General features: G+C 37.3%; 1 protein-coding gene across 6 annotated transcripts in view; it reads right to left on the bottom strand.

Annotated features, from left to right (window-relative positions):
* ADGRB3 (adhesion G protein-coupled receptor B3) overlaps positions 1-18,008 on the bottom strand; it is a 686,067-nt gene that overhangs the window by 40,899 nt on the left and 627,160 nt on the right. For all 6 annotated transcript variants that reach the window (XM_064486949.1, XM_064486947.1, XM_064486950.1 and 3 more), the window contains 6 exons: positions 16,236-16,386; positions 13,228-13,297; positions 10,709-10,775; positions 7,872-7,957; positions 3,503-3,601; positions 3,003-3,174 (listed from right to left, as the gene is read on the bottom strand). In XM_064486949.1, the coding sequence (XP_064343019.1) occupies positions 3,003-3,174; positions 3,503-3,601; positions 7,872-7,957; positions 10,709-10,775; positions 13,228-13,297; positions 16,236-16,386 (645 nt within the window). The remainder of the gene's footprint in view (positions 1-3,002; positions 3,175-3,502; positions 3,602-7,871; positions 7,958-10,708; positions 10,776-13,227; positions 13,298-16,235; positions 16,387-18,008) is intronic.

The following is an 18,008-nucleotide window of genomic DNA, read 5'->3' as shown; positions in this document are numbered from 1 at the left end:
GATTTTATGAAATTTAAATAGTAAGATGTCTGCTCTGGAGGTCACAACACATTGCTGTGCAAATAATCAATTTGCTTTAAAAAAAAAAAAAAAGTGGAATGTAATTGAGTTGAGATGGTACCAGAGTGATCGTTTCTTCTCTCCCTCCTGACTTGAAATAATTTTGGTTTTAAAATTCGACCCACCGAAAGCAAAGGCACTTTTAAAATAAATTAAGCCCCATTTAAAAAGCCAATTATAGTATTTAATTTTTTTTCCTTCTTAAACTGCAAGGTTCTTTCCCTCCCTCAATACACCCACCTTCTTCACAGGAAGGCTACAAAAGTAAACAAGGATAAAGCCTTTTGAATTCATATTGGATGAATCCCTAAAGACTAAAACCAACCAAATGATGTTAGCATGTATCAAAAGTACATAGGAATAGAAATATGTTTATGTGTATCCAGTCTCTCCCTGAATTGAAGAAAATGTTTCTTCCATTGCTTATACATTTGGAAGAAAGAAAAAGTCTCTGCAAATTATCTTGAGTCACTAGGAAGAAAATACTTAAAAGTGAAAAAAACAGTGGAGATAAAACTGTTATTCCCGGGATCGCCTATGGAATTTTCAAGCAGATTAATAGATCTGAGTCACTGCCCAGTATTTTACAGGGAGCTATTCAGTCCATTCTCTTCGGTGTATTTTTATGAAATGTCTGTTTGCAGGAGACACCAAGGAGATGGAAAGATGATTTAACTCTCCTGGACTATGGTCAGTGTTAGGGCAGCATGATCACACGGAATATTAGACAGACTCATTGTTACTGTCAGGCAATACACATTTAGAAGGTCAAAAAGAACTATGACATCCCCCTCAGTGAGGCATCCTTATGATGTAGCCTCTGAAATTTGCAAAATTTAAATAAGATTCTTCGGGTTTTTCAGTAACAGTTTCCCCTGAGGAATTCTGAGACACCTGCCTGTAACTGAAATCAGCTCTGTGTATTTACAGCAGTGTTGCACAGTGTTTTTAAGGGTCAGTGCTAAAATACTGGATATTCAATTTTCCATTTCAGTGTCGGAATGAGAGTCATGACACTCTGCTATTAATTTATCGGCTATAAAAGTATTCGATTTGAACTAATCATTGAGAAAAACAACAATTAACAGGGCCAATACCCACATTCTCATTCCCCATTAATACAGAAGATACACATTTACAGACATCTATTTTAACAGAAGTATTTATTATATGATTTAATTTAATTACCTTCAAATCATGTTTTCAGTAATTATTAGCCCAATTAGCAAGAATGGAAAAGTTCTGATGAAATTGAATTTTTGTGCCAAATAATTTTCTTCATGTAAGCAGCACAAATTTGTTAATAAGCCATGAAAATATCTGTCACTTTAAAACCTGGACATTTTGATCATAGCCTAAGGCTTTCTCGAAAGCTTATTTCTGAAGAAAAAGAGAGGCTTTATTTAGAGATGGGACACTTTTCTCCTTTTTAACACCTAAAAGACTCATATCTTCTTAAAACTGCACGTAGATATATCATGCACCTTGTTTAAAACCCACACTGTTTATCCTTAATTGTCAATCAAAAATGCATCGTGTCTACTCACTTCAAACAATTTTGTTATGTAAACATATTAGACATAATATTAGTGCAGAAGACTCACAAGATAGTTATGGTTGGAGACGAACATAGCCCTAAATTATTCAATTTCTTTTTAACTTGTATTCAACTTTGGTCTATAAAAAATTCAACACTTGAAAGATTTCTAATGCCGATAATCTGGGTAGAAAATCGTGATGTCTTGGGAACTGTGAGCGAAATCAGATTTTTAAAATGATGAAACACCCTCTTCCCCTTGCAGTGTGAAGTCAACCTTCTTTGGCTTTCCATCACGTGATCAGAACACACGTGTGAGTTTATGACATCTGCATCATACTTCAGTAGCTCAGAAATACTGTCCTCCTCATCTGGTGAATGAGGTAAAAATCTCTGGCTGCCTTCACACATCTCTGGAAAAGCTCTGTGATGCGTACTCACATGCGTCTTTTTGCAATGTGCACATCGTCATAATAAGGTCCTCAAACAAGCAAGATAATGTGAAATGACAGTGGAGGCCATTTTCTTAAAATTACTAATGTGGCACTGTGTCACTGCATGTTTTAGTCACCACCCATCTCCAGAGTACATGCTAAAATGATCCATCAACCTTGTAAACACTGTGTCAGTGCTTGCAAGCACTCAGAATAATTTTTGCACTGGTGGGAAAACAATATTTAATCCCTAAGAGACTCAAGTCTGAACCCTGTCACTGATGCGGATGGATGTGGTGCAGGTGAATGCCTCAGCTCCTGAAGGAGTGACTTCTTTACCTTGCTGCTGCCAACAAATCTCACCAGGACCTGGAGAAATGCGGTGATGACAGACCCACAGTTCTTAGGGACAATTACTGCCCATCAATGCTCCACTCTGTCCATTTTTTTTTTTTTGCATTTTCTGAGCATAGTCAGCCATAGCAAAAGCCCTAACCACACCTTAGTGTAGAGACAAAAGAACTGCTCCTTAATCATCAGCATTTTCTATCCAAAACAAAATTAGCTAAGTATGAGACATGGGGTTAGGTTGTACGTAGATGCATGAGTTAGGGGACGGGTGGAAGGAACAGCACTGTATTACTTTTACAGACACCCACTCACCCTCTCCTCTACACCTATGACCCCATCATAGTCCTTCTTGCATCCACTCTCCCTGGTTCCTGACACCCCTGCCTGTGGTTTTCCTTGCATCATCCCATCTGCTTAACCTGTCACTTTCAGCATCCCGAAAAGACCCGCCTGAACATTGCCTTAAAATCTCCCTTTAGCTTTGACTCCTAAGCGATCGTCTTTAGAGGAGACCAGCTTTAATCTGAAGATCAAGGTACGAAAAAAAAATCACATTTGTTAACATGGAAAATATTCTTCTAAGTCTGTCTCTTCTCTCTCTCAAGAAGGCTCTCTCTCACCTCTCTCCGAAGAATGCAGTGGACCATGACTATCACGAAGCCTTGCAATGAATCAAACACGGCAAAAAGGATTTGAAACAATATGGAGCGTTTGTCTGTCATGGCCAGAACCGCAGACATCCACGTCAGAGCCAGAAGGGGCAACACCACACAGGAGCTCCAAAGAGATGCCCTGTTGGGAGACAGAGAAGGTCACATGACGTACCGCACATACATCCCCAGCAATGACCAAACCCCTACTCAACCAAGCATTCTTGTCCGTGGCCCCGAGACCATTAACTCGGAAACCACAAAGCAGATAACATTCGATAGTTTTAGTTACTTTTTCTTTTTATATAGACCAGCCCACCATAATTATAAAGGAAGTTGCAAATTATAAATATTTAAGTATACTCTTAGCGCTAATATTAGCAAACACTTTGTTTTTTTTCCATCATAGCATTTTCTCACATGCACTGTAAAAGATTGGTAACAAGAAGATGTAAATGATTGGGACTAACATGGCGTTACTGGCGGTGGTGGCTGACAGAGCTGTTGTTGAAACTACTCCACACTTGGCACATTTGAGCGTCAAACCGCTATGAGGCTCACTCATCTGACTGCAAACAAACAGAACACCCACAAAAAGAACAAAATATTGAATTGTCACCAAAAAAAGAGTTGCTGCTGCAAGTTAGCTTTCAAATAAGATTTCATGCAGAAAAGTAGAGTTATCAAAAGAAGAATGCTCTCAGTTATCCTACAGGTGCATTTACACTACACGTTATTTTTGTAACATTTACCTCTCGATATGGGCCTTTGTTACATGTGAAGCACATTTCCATCACTTACACCATAAATGGCCCTTGTGTCTACAGATCAAAGTTGTCCAATACACTGAGTTAAACATAAGCATATGTTTTGTGTAGACATACAGTGGAAACCCTTTATTCAGACCTTTGATCATCAAGCAGGTTAAGGACTCCTAGCTTCAAAGATTTTCATCATCGTTTACAGAAGGCACATAATACCAATTAAAACCCTCTGAAATGTAAACATGTATCTCAGAAGTCCAATATAGGAAGATAGGTATTTTAGGTCATTAGTCATTTGTAGAAGATGTAGCCTTTATCTCAACAAATTCATATTTTGAAATTTCTTATAACATCGATGTACGCTCTGTACTTTAGGATGATCTGAATATAGGGGCTGATGAAATTTGATGAAATATTAGTTGATAATAAAAAGGTTGAGAGTTTTTAGCTTTCATAAAACACATTTAACATAGCCGTTAAGCTCAAAATATTCTGAACATTTTGTCATAGACCCCAACATAATAGCATTTAAATGGTCTATTCAACTCTACAGGATTTTGCAAGTAAATTGAGTTTCCATCTACTACTATCTCATAGAAGCAAAGTCCTACTACATAGAAAACACTTTACATACATTTTGCTTTAGAAAAAAGACCTTTGAAAATAACTGGTTTATGAGAACATAATCCTCTTAGGAAAAATCAAAAAGAAATTATTTGAATCACATCTCAAAACACTTTGAAATAATTGTGTGGTGTCTTTCTCTTGTCCATCCCCATGCAATGGACATAAGTTTGCCCAGGAGGTTTCTTTAAAAAAAATAAAATTGTAGTGGACCAAGTGTAAAATAAAAATGGTAGAACAGAGAATGTCATAAGGGACTTATTATTCAGAATGTCTGGTTTCTTTTAAAGAAGTCCACTCATTGGTGAATAACACTTGGATGAGATAATAAATCTGAAAGCTATTAAGTAAGTAGATTGACTACTAAACCTCAGGAGGAAAATCAAAGCTTTCAGAGTTAGATGTGGGGGTGGGGAATAGAATTCTAAATCATTCACTTTACTGATTCAACCCAGAGGCATGTGTGCTAGTCACACGTGTCTAGACTTTTGCAAATAATAACTAATCACAGTCTATCCTGTTTGGTTCATGCGTGCCTTAATGGACATGCCAGTGTGTTTGAAACTACTCCCAGAAGACTTGAGTAGACCAGTGTTCTCCACAATACAGAGTTCAAAATAGTAGATAAGAAAGTTCCGTTGCAGAAAAAAAGAGAAAATGAAGTATTTTATTTGAGATTTTCTAAATAGACACATCATTTTATCTTGTTTTCATTCTTTCCAATTATCATTTTATGTAAGATGTGTTGACACTTGCAATAAATTGCCCCCTGGGTAAACATATTTTATATATCAGAAAAAGTTAATATAGTCTGAGTGTTATAAAACTAGTCAAACTATTGTTTCATTTATTAAACATTCATTCAATCATTCCTTTATAAATATTTATTGAGCATAAACTATATGCTTGGCAGTTTATAGTAATTTGATGATCGAAAGAAGAAAGGAAACAAAGAAGTAGAAAAAAATGGGAGGAGGAACATCTTGATACCATATTTGATTCTAAATAATAACATTTCAAAAGAAATGCTTGCTATATATGTACATTCAAACAACCCAAAATGGTCAATATTTACAATTAGGAAGATCAATTGTTCCGTTAATCAATTAGCTTCCTTCCCAGTGTTTCTTTGGTAATTTTGATTCTTTGTTCTTCACTGAACTCTTTCTTTATTACAGTCCTCACTGCTTCTCTGTGAACTAAAAATTAGCTGCAAATACTCACATCTTCCAAAAAAAATTCATTCAATCACACTTTGAAATAGAGACAAAGTTTCACCTAGACACACTTAAAGCTAAAATAGCATTTTATATTATAGAAAAAAATTAAAAACCTATAGTCATTAATTTGTTAATAGTTCTCATCTGCTTTGGACAGTAGCTAGCATTCTGCTTTCATAACATATATTTACATTATTTCTGTCTCTCAAGCTGTGGCCTTTGAACTGGAAAAAAACTGTTTGGCTCAGTTTTCCCAGTAAAACAGATTTAAATTCTAACAATGTTTTTAGAAATAGAGGTTTTAAAATTAGTATGTAGATAGAAATGGATAATTTCTAAACTCATAATATGACAATGTTGTCATTTCTCCTAAGCCTATGTTGTCATTTCTCCTTAGCCTATGTTATCTCTTACAAAGAGCTATGTGAATCAAACTGGATATTACCTATAAAATAATCAAGTGAGAAAAAAATACTGACTGAGCTTAATAAATCCTTAGCATTACATTCATTCTGATTATCTTTTCTGTTTTTCCTGACCTCAGTGTTGTGAACAGTGGACTCATCGATGCTTGACTGACAGAAGTTCAGGGTCCTTTGCAAACAACCTGTCCAGCTTGGCTTCTTCAATTAACCCATCATAACAATAGTCACCAACTGCTGACTGAGTGCCTTGCTATTTGCTAGATACTCTAATGAGTGCTTTATACACAGTGTATGTCATCTACTCTATTACGAGACAAGAGTTAGTATCCCCATTTTACAGGTGAGAAGACTGAGCTGCAGGAAGATGAAATAATGTGCCCAAGGACACACACAGCTAGGAAACTGCAGAGCTAGATGCCAGGCTTGGCTTTCTCTTTTACTTCAAAGCTTTATCCTAACCACTAAACTCCTCCATCCCAATTAAAAACAATAATCATACAAGTTTACAGTGCTAGTGACAGAATTGCCTTTCTCTACCCAGTACCCAGTATGACAGGATTAATCCAGACAGAATCAACTGAAGTAGCTATTGCTTCAATTCCAAGCAAACCTGCTGACTAACGAGTAATAGTGTTTAAGTTTCAAGTTCAAATGGGATGCTCGGTGTGTGTACAGGTTCAAGGCTGCCTATTAAAAGTTGCTTTAGAGACTCATCTGGAGTGAAAAGAGTCTTTACATGGGAAGTGATCCCTGCCAATGATGTTTCTGTTACACCATTTCTGCTCTAATGTTTGACACGAGTGGTATCAAACTTTAAACTGCAAGCCAGTAAATCTTGTCTTTTACCAGGGTAAAAAATGCCTGGATGATCTTATCTTATAAATCATTACATAGATTATAAATGCACAAAGGGTTCAAAATTCCCATCAGTCAGTGATCAAATACTATGACTTTAAATAATATTATGAATTATTAAAGAAATGAGAACAATTGTGGGGTAAGTCTTGAATGAAAGTACTGTTAAACAGAAAGGAGAAAGCTATAAACTTTTAATAAGATAAGATACAAAAGGAAACTAAAATGTGTTAATAGTTCATTCAAGTTTTTACAAGTTTATATGAGGTAACGATACAACCTTAAAAAGCTGCTATCAACCTGCTTATGAAATGTTATTCAGTCATTAGATACGGTGATATTATAATAACAGTAAAATTAAAGGGGATGCTTTTCTAAATTTTATAAGTGGTTAAAATGTGCCTGTGAAAATTATGAATAACTAGCAAGTTATAGTGAAAATGTCATAAAAATGAAAATATATGACAAGAATAGTGTTCCATAAGTGATTATTTCAAGTGAAGAATTTTTCTGCAACAGACAACTAATCAAGGAAAATGCAATCTTTTTGCCCTACTAAGGTTTGCTTGTTCTGATTCCATTGCGTCCCACCCTGAAATTACATTCAATCTACCCTCCTGTCCTTGGTGACCAAAACTAGGAGGTCTTTGAAACCCCCACCCCAAGGATAAATATTTTAAGTCTAGCCTTGATATTTAATCTTCTTATCTTATAAACAGGTAATACGCACACACAAATACAGATTTTTCTTAACAATCTTTTTCATTGTTTTTAGATTTTGGCCACACCTTTGAAGAACCACCCATTGGAAACTCAAATGGCAAAATCTACCATATACACCAGTTTGTCAAGAACAAAATCCAAGGCACAGTCAAAGGCAGTCGATGTTCTGGAATTGGAGTATGGGACTCCCTGGTAAAGAACCTACAAAATCCACCAAGAGCAGCTTACCCGGCTCTGTGTTTGAGCTTTTTATCTAGGATCCCATCTCTGGAAACAAGTTTATTAAATACCAAAATGCCAATCACCATGTTGACCTGTCAAACAGAAACAAAGGTTGGCCTTTCAATGATGTTGAAGGGAATCAGGTCCGTTTCTCCTGAAAACCCATTTTTCTCAATGTACAACCTCGAGTTATATACTTACAACAGGAGTGACATAAAGCACTTCTCAAACATTTTATAAGCACGTAAAGGAAAACGGAACAATTTAACAGTGGTGTCCATCATTAAAGGATTCTCTGAGTTGAATAGGTGTGTTACTTTAATGTTACATTAAAATACATTAAGCTGTGCACCAGAAACTGACACAGCATTGTAAACTGACTATATCACAATTAAAAAACGTAACAAAGTACACTAAACCTGGTGCGGGGAGGGTACATCTCAATGGTAGAGTGTGTGCTTAGCATGCATAGAGGTCCTGGGCTCAATCCCCAGTGCCACTATTTACGTACATAAATAAACTAATAAATAAATAAACCTAATTTCCTCCATCCCCCAAAATAAATAAAATAAAATAAAATAAGGTACATTAAACCCATTTAATTTCCATGCTTCTCAGTTAACACTGAGGAAATGAACATTCGGCTGTCTAACTTTTAAATTGCTATACCATGCCAATCTGGCATTCTTCTCTCTGAATCACCCCTGAATGAAATAAATTAGCTAAATGAGTTTCACCCTACGCCTGTGAGTCAAAAGATTTTGAGTCTCGCAGGGTGGGGAGAGGGTGAGCCCTGGCAGCCGCAGGTGCTAAGAATTTGTCATTGCCCCAGCTGGGAGAACAGAACGCCGAAACTCTTCATGCTGTGTCGCTGACTCGCCTGTGGGGTGGGGGGCATTTTGATGCCCCCGGCTTTTCTAAACAAAAGCGAAAGCCAACTCAACTCCACAGCATCCTTTAAGAGATGGACACAAACACCGATTTTTATAATGTGCTCTATTGAATACTTCTCAGCATTTTCTTTCTAAGGCTCTCTTATCTCACTTGCCTCAAAGGTCTTTTGCCTAATACGGCTGAAACGAAATCACACATATTTGTCTTTTTCAAGTAAACCTGTAAAATGCTGTAGAGATAGGAGCTTATTATAAGTGCCCACGGTTCTCTAAGCTACCAGAACTTCCTGATAAAGGAACCCAGTACAATGCTGAACCCAAGGTAAGCAGGGAAAAATATTTTCTCCTTTTCACCTTCCTGCCCTTCCCTTCCAGGGTCAAAAGAATCTTGGGGCGTCCCCCAAGGCAAATGGTGAAGCCTTTACCTTGAAACTACTAGTTCACCAAAAGCTGTTTTACATGAAGCAGGATGACCAGTTAATAAAAAAGAAAATTCCACTTCCCCAGTACACTTTGGCCAGATGAAGTATCAAGGTGAAATCTGTTCAACTGCTGGTTTAAGAAGGACTCAAAGCATCTGTTAGGTAACCTGGGTCTTAGAAGATGTCACTCTTTATCGCTTCCTGACAAAATACCACTTAATCCAGAGAAAGACTTACTCATCTTCGTCCTTCTATTATTTGAACTAAAAGAAAGTGTATTCCATGGATTCTATTAATCTACAATTTAATCAAGAGGGAATTCATCACGGCTCCCAAGCCCATCCTTTGGTCTTTCAATTATACCCATACTCTCTGTTCCTTCATTTTAGGGTTATATGTATATTAACCTAGTAGCCTAGGGAAATAATTCAATTCACCAAATAAAAATTCAGTGCAGCTGACAAAAATGTGTCTAATAGTTTCGGTATCCCCATACCCTTGAGAACACCCATGCCTAGATTTTTTTTTTCCTTCTTGTGAATCTCAGTTTCCACTCTCTGCTGTAACTTAGAGGAGGGAGAACCAACTTTAAAAGAAGAAACGTCACAAAGAGTTATTAAGAAAGATATCATTGGCTTCCAATTTATTGAATGAATCGTTCAAGACTCTAAAGGGTAACTTTTGATCGGAAATCTAATTGTACAGTGAAATGGATCTTTGTATTTAATTCAGACCGTTTCTCTTCTCTCTTCCATCTTCCAAAGATGTTACTGGACAAGAAAGACTTGTAATCAGTAAGCTCAGAGAGAGAGAATGAGAGAGAGGGAAAGTTAATTGGTAGGAAATTTTCACGTTCCCACAAGGAAACATGTAAAGGAATTATTTTGTGATTCAAAAAAAAAGAAATATTTGTAACCCTTATGCATAACATATGGCAAAGGTTCTCAACTAGGGGTGGTGATTTTTTACTCCCAGGGCACACTGAGAAACATCTGGAGACATTTTTTGATTGTTGCAACTGAAGGGGACAACTGGTATTTAGTAGATAGACAACACAGATACTTCTAAACATACAGGACAGCCTCCCAAATGTCCAGTTCGAAATGTCTGCAGCACTGAGGCTGAGAAACTCTGACAGATGAACATTACTTTTTTTGTTGTTGTTGATATTTGATAGCAGCTGCAGTTATTAGGATTACGAGATCTGAAAACTCTATAGATCATACAAAGCAGTGTAAAGGTGAAATAATAATCTGTGATGAAATTCTGCACATTAGGGAGGAAGCACTGACTATACTCAAACTTCTCCACAAATGTGAAATTACTAGAAAAGAGAAATCCCCCACTCACGTTTCAGATTCTCCAGTCTTCAAAAGAAGGCTATTTTAAAGTCATAAAGGACTGACTAGCAGTTGATACTCAAACTTAAAGAGTCATTTAAAATTTCTACATAATAAATACCAAATCGTCACTCTAATGGAAACAGAGCAGACTTTGCCAAGAAAACGAAGTTGATTTCGGTGTTTACCAGGACGACAGCGGCTGCAGGTCCCACGAAAGCGTAGAGCAGGCCTCCTTCAAGAGAGAGCCAGCAGCTGAAAATAACATCAGACAAAAACTAACGAAAATTAGTGATAAGTGCTAAACCATTTAAGTGTGACACAAACAATGTGGATTACGCACTTAGCCCTGGAATTCTGGCATATTTCAAAGGTTTGTAGTTTCTTTTAAAAATGCATAGAAGATGTGGGGGAAAGCTCCAATTAGAGCATTTTGTGAGTAAGAACTACCATCTACCTCTCACAGAAAAGAAGCATTTATGATAAAGCTTTACTGTCAGACAGTTAAACCATTTTAGACAAATTACTCTCACGGTGAGATTTTTATATTGACTTTCAGTACCGAGGTGACTATTACTTCAGTTTGGTAAAATGCTGTTTTATACCCATTATGGAATTTTTCAAATATCCTTTTAAGCAAGAACAACGTGTTTTTAGAGCCTCGCGTGCGCCATTTATCTGTCCTTCTTTGAGGCCACTGAGATCTTGGGAGAAATTGGTTTAAAAGCCATCATTTCAGGGAATGGAAAATCTACATTTTTGCATGCTTTTTTTTTTTTGCTTCTAATTTTATTTTTTTCCCAGATTACTAAAAAAAATCACTACAGACAAGCATTTGAATAAAAATGAATGCAGCTGTGTTTGTTTCAATTTCTAGATTCACCATGAGGTGCAGGTTTGCCTTGCTATAGACCTGGTAACACATTAGTAAACACAGTCATTCTCTCACAGCAAAGGACTGTCAGGAGGACATACAGCTGGGCACGGGAGCTTTGCAGGCTGGACCGCATGCACGTGCATGAACTAGGAAGGTCCACACGAGGAAAGTGTGGGGAACCCTTTCTTCCCTGTGGATGAAGAGCTGTGCCCACCATTTCATGCACCTGGTTTTGACCTCTGACCCTTTCAATATTGCTTCTGAGTCCACAGATTCAGCACGCTGCCTCCAAAATTACCAACAATCAACAGTGAACAATAACGGTTTTCTCTCTGTTCTAAGAACTTCGCTATATTGGTTGTGGTGGTGGTTGCGTGATGTACGCGTTCGTTAAAACTCACAGATCTATACACCTAATAGGGAGAACTTCAGTCTGGACTACCCCTAAATTTCTACTGCATTTTTGTGTAAATCAGTCTTCAAACTCATACATTCATCGTCATATCACATTTGGTTTGAATCATACGCTTCTGGAAAGTTGGAGCCATGTCATCTATAATCCTACTACTTTCCATAGCCCCAGTTCGGTGCTTTTCAGTGAGAGTCGTGCCATTGTGAGAAGTGATAGCTTAAAGGGAGCGTTGCTTTAGTGAGCACTGCTTCACAGCACATGCCATCAGGAAGTTTTTCCAGACTATAGATCACACAAGGAAAGCAAGTGCTCTGATGACATGAGTTCTCTCAGTTCTTTGGAAGTTTCTTTTGGATGGGCAGGTGATGGGGTGTCTCTCGGCACGCTTGCCAGTTGGATGAACTCACCGGAGGATCTAACTGGCAGTGATTCCTATCTCAAACCGGAGGACACTTAAACAGGGTATCACTTTAAGACTTCGGCTTCTAATAAATGCCCATCTCTTCCCCACTCCTTAGCTGTCTCTGCAGCTTGAAAGGTAGATGAAGTAAAACACGGAAGTACATTTTTGACATTTGAAATATTAAATATAAACTTTACTTATATACTTTCTCACAGGATGTATCAGTGGGACAGCTCTGATTAGGATGGGCAGATGCAATATCCCATTTTCCCTCTTGTAATTTCTTCCATCGCCCTGGGATTTTCTAATGTGGAATCTACTGATTTCCTGATCTACAAGTTTTAATATGTATTACCCTAAGACAGCAGCAAAACTTGAACTAACATGACAAAATTGGGTTGATAACCAGTATATATTATTATCTGTGAAATCAGAAGCTCTGAGCAGAATCATATTCTACCAGGTAAACATGTCAAAATGTATCCAGTTCTTGGAGGAGGGTATAACTCAAGTCGTAGAGCACATGCTTAGCATGCATGAGGTCTGGGTTCAATCCCCAGTACCGCCTCTAAATACATACATACATAAATAAATAAAGCTAATTAACTCCTTTCCCTGATTAAAAAAACAAACAGCAACAACAACAAAAAAAAAAACAGTAAGTCGTTGGGGAAAAATCAAAATAATAATAACAATAAAAGATGTATCCAGTTCCTTAAAAGATGTATCTAAGATTGAACATGCAAAGTCAATACGGAAGTGCTTTTGAAATTAAGGAACCTGGTCTTACAAAGAATTGGGAAATTGAAACAAGAATTCTGAACAGCACTGCTGCATTTAATGTCTACCTTTTGTGCCTTTAAGCTACCTTACCTCCTTCCTCAGGACTGCAATTTCTACCATTAAGGATTCAGTGAAAAAACGCAAGCCACCAGCAATGCCAACCAAGAGTCATGAAGCATGTTTGATGATTTACTTAATCATAAACACGATTTAGCACCGTGGACGGACTTACTAGTGATCAGTGCCGTATCCTTTTGTCCTGGTGAAGCCAACTGATGTGGCCACCACTAACGCTGGTAAACCTGCAAGGAAAGCATTGTCACCGTTCACGTTCAGCTACAACCACTCCGCCTCCTGACTCAAGCAAAGCTGGGACACACTCGACCACTGAAATCGGAGGAACTACCACAAAGTACGCTTCCATTACAAAATTTCTCCCAAGTACAAAAATATGAACATGACAGCTGGGTTTTTAACTCAGTGCACTTCTCTGATGTTGCTAGGTTACCACCACATTTGACATGGGTTTAAAGGAAACTAATAATAGAGATTTAGTATATCTTTTAAGTTATTTTTTTCCTATGGGGTTACACTGTTATAAAGGAAATTTATAGTTATAAAATCAGAAAGGCAAAAAAAGAAAAAAAAAAAGGATGTTCTGGTGTGATGGAGCAGCGGAGAAGTGGAACATTCTGTTGGCTTCATCTTGATCCACATCAAGTTGACTTCTACTAAGATAGAAAAAAATAAATCTTATCATTTAATTCTTCCTTTATGATTTACTTATCATAACCAGCGTGTAGGAACAGGGTTCAATGCCCTAAGAAATTGATTTTCAAGCTTCCTGGTTATCCTCCTTCCTGAATGAAGGTCAGGAAATGTATGCCAGTTTTTCTTCAGGAACCTCTAAGTGGGTATCACTCCATGCATTGCTCAGTCCCACTTGGAATTCAAGTGCCTGCCTCCCTGCATCAATTCTGAACTGACATCTTCTAGTTTATGTTTCCATCAAGCACACTTATCTTACTCAAGTTACAGGGAAACTCCTGGCTTTTTAGTGAATGTGGTTCAGTCTAATCTAGGCTGTTTAATTTTGGCTTTTAAGTTCCAGTCATGCCTTCTATTCAAGAAGACCACGTGTGCCTTTTCAGGTTGCAAAAATCCATCATCTAATCATCTTCTTGTGTGCCCTGCCCCATCTTCTTTCTTCCAATCGTCTTCCCTTATTCTGCCTACTCTCTTCTGTGAATCTTTCCAAGTGACATTACCTTCCTCCATGAGGTTTACTGACAAAAAGTATGGGAACATCTTCCAGGGACACATCATATTTTTTTGTTTGTTTGTTTGAGGGTTTTTTTGAGGGGGTAGGTAATTAGGTTTATTTATTTTTTTAATTAATTTTTTTAAATGGAGGTACTGGGGATTGAACCCAGACCTTGTGCTTGCTACGCACACATTCTACCATTGAGCTATACCCTCCCCCTGCAACACCATGTTTTTAAACAAATACTGGCCAGTCTCTCTCTATGTATGTGTGTGTATGTGTATATATATATGCATATATATTCATATGTATATATATTCATATATATACATATGTACAGACATATATATAATGTCTTCTCCTCTTTCTTCTCCTTCTCCTTTTTCATGTAGTTGACTTTTTTGATTGAATAGACCAAGTTCCTTAGCAAAAAATTCTCTTCTGGGTCACAGCTGAAGGGTTAATACTCCTTATTGCCTACAATTTAGATTAAAAACTTTCTCTAAATTTGTTATGCTATGCTTGACCGTTGTGAAACTCACATGCCGTGATTCTGTTCGTTCAGACTTCCCGAAAGTCTAAAACCATTGGTTTAGAAAATATGAAACTACCCAGCATAGTCTGATATTAGCTGTAAACTTGGAGACCAGCCGTGAACCCTCTCTTCCAGGTCATTGGTCATGATGTGAAATAAAGTAGGTAACATTCCCGGAGAAAGCTACTCTTTATACGTCCAGGAAGGTCTTCATTCCCCTGCATACTGCATTTCTTTGATACTTGATTCAATATCAGTCCAACTTTAGAAAGTTTTTAACATGACATCTAGACAAAAATTTTAAGAAAGTGTAAGTTCAATACAGTGTCTTATTTCTTCTTAGTGGTTTTCCTTTTTGCCTGTGCAGACATAACAGATCCTTGCTGGAACCTGCATAATCTTTGTGTTCTTGGTCCTGTTTTTTTTCCAGCATGAATAATTCTAGTATTGCAATAAGTCCACTTATTTGTAATTTTTCAGGTTCCCTCTAGCCTCCTATCCTCTCTTACGTTAGGCGTTTGTTACATATTTGGTCCACAATTCCCCCTTTTTTCTTGTGCAAGTCTTTTGAAACACAAAGGCAACTACAACAAAATGCTGTTTTGTTTCTAAAACTAGTTTCTTAAGTTCATTAAACTAATTCATTTATTCTCTTCAAACTAATTTATTAATTCTAATTAAACATTAAATCGGCCCTTCGAAACGCTCCAGATGTCCGTTTCGTAAGGCAATGTGGGAGAGCCTTTTCCTAATGAAGAATTAGTTCGTCTTCAGCCTGTCAGCAATTGTGGGTTTCCTTTGAGAACCCCGCTGACTGGCCATGCGGTTTCACTCACTGTCTAAATGGCTTTCTCTTATGACATGGAGTAGCACTCTTGAAACGGACTCCTCCAAGTTTTCTTGTGGGGACTACAAGGCTAGTGTGCATGACTAGAACACCATGCTTTGAGCCCTGAATGTCTTAAGACATTTTGTTTTCAGAACCTATTAGCAGAGTGGGGGAAGGTATGGCTCAGTGGTAGAGCACATGCTTAGCATGCATGAGGTCCTTGGTTCAATCCTTAGTACCTCCATTAAAAATATGTATAAATAAATAAACCTAATTACCCCCAAAATAAATTAAAAAAAAAAAAGAACCTATTAGTAGAGAACACTGATTTTTCTGCCTATAGGTACCTCAAGTCTCATTTCAAACCATCTGGTCACTTTTGATTGTTAACTGACTAGCTACGTGGTCATCCAATACTTACTTGTTTTTAAAGTTCCAGATGCTCAAAGAATGTTCCAATATGACCAGCCTCTTATACTTCCACTTCCACATATTAAATTAAACATAAAGAAAAAGTAGCTCAGGGGTAACCACTCTCTATAGCTTCACTCATTACATAAGTGTTCAAAGTCATTTTAACAAGAGCACAAAAAGGAAGATTAATATGCTTACCCCATCCAAGGCACAAAAATCGTTTCCTTATAAGTCGTGTCCTGATTTTTCCAGTTACAGCCATATATGATTGCCACGCCTCCGTCAAAACCCAACAGAACGAAGCCAAGAAGAAAAAGTGCAAAAATGCCGTGGTGGTTGTACAGATGCTCTGTGGAAACACAAAAGACTCACTCTGACTATGAGGGGATCATGTGTCCTTCTGAGAGCTGTTCATCTCCAACTCACTGCTTTGATTTCAAATATCTACCTCTCCTTTGTGACAGAGTCATTATTTTCAGAAATTAGAAACCCTGGAGTCTTCATGCTGTATACAATATCTGTGATAGAAGGAAAAAAAATTCTAATTCCATTTGTGTGTTCAATTTTTTATGAGGAGAAGCCCGAATATAAATTTCAGCTCAAGGGAGATTAAAACTACTGCTTTACTTGAATTTTTTTCTCGAAACATAATTATGGGAATGGCCCTTCCTTTGGTTTAATTTGTTAGAAATCTTGCATAATTTGGGAGCTACATTCTTTAGCTTTCCTTTTCAACCAATAATGCTTTGTTGTTTTATCTGTCGATGTTAAGATTACATCGCCAACAGCCTTTCAAAAGAAAAAAAAATTGCTTTTATACAAGTGTGATATTCAAGGTATAAGAGCAAAGTTAAAAAATGAGGTTTGGCTAATAGCCTAGTACAAAAATAGCACATGTATTTTATAGGACTTAAGCTATTTCTCTGTGTTATTACATTATAACGTGCGCCCTGAGCGAATCGTTTTGAAAAGCTAATCGAGCCACTGGCAGTACACAGGCGTGATTTCAGAGCCATCTTTCTTTATGCAACTTAATCACTCTAAACATGCCACCTTTAGTTACTTGTGGCTCATCTGCAAAGATAAGCGCCTTCGTTTGGCAAAGGCTACTAATTTTTTCACTAGTGGTGCACTTCCTTGTGTAAATCTTGTCCAAGGGCAAGTCTTTATAAAACAGTACTAGTAGCCAAACTGATTTCTTCATCAGTTTCCGTCGTGCTGTTTCCCAATATTGATAAAAAGCACAACATACAGAGCCAGAAGAAAAATCACCAAAAACTCACAGCAAAGAAATAAAAACACAGCCCCCACCCTCCCACCGCCACCCTAATCCTACTGCTAAAGCAAAATATCTTCTTAAAAATTTATCCCGAATGATTCATATTATTTGTTTCTTCTTTTGGAATTCACCAGATGTTAATTCAGCTTTTCAGTTCCTTTAATCCTATACAAAGAACTTAACCGTGTTTAATTCACCAGGTAGTTTTAATGACGAGGGACAGAGTATGGAACCTGAGTAACAGTGTGCTAAGCGCATAGCAAGTGCTTAATCGATCATGACTGATCATCATATCCATGACTATAACCATCACTATTTTAAATAGTATTAAGAAAGATGTTACCATTTATCAGCATGGGATTCCTTTTTTCTTGCGGTACTTAAATCTACTTAGTACTTTAATTAATTCTTATAGAGATGATAACTTTCAGTATGAGGAAGTCAATGGATTTCTAGTACCTTCTCCCTCATAACTTTAGCCACAATGCTGTAGCTTCAACCAACTGGGGTGCCTTCAGCACCTGAGACAGTGAGACGTTTTTTCCAGCTTGAGGTTTAAACATCTGCAGGCTGATAACTTTGCTTATTCTTGATCTGCAGTCCCTGATCCCGATTTGAATTTCAAAGATAACTCTTCTGTTCAATTCCTGGACTAGTTACACTTTCTGATTCGCCTATCATTTCTTCCACCA

Source organism: Camelus dromedarius, chromosome 6 (assembly GCF_036321535.1).
Source record: "Camelus dromedarius isolate mCamDro1 chromosome 6, mCamDro1.pat, whole genome shotgun sequence".
NCBI classification, from domain to species: domain Eukaryota; kingdom Metazoa; phylum Chordata; class Mammalia; order Artiodactyla; family Camelidae; genus Camelus; species Camelus dromedarius.
Note: the sequence above shows the minus strand (reverse complement) of the source record. Positions and strands in the feature narration are given on the sequence as shown.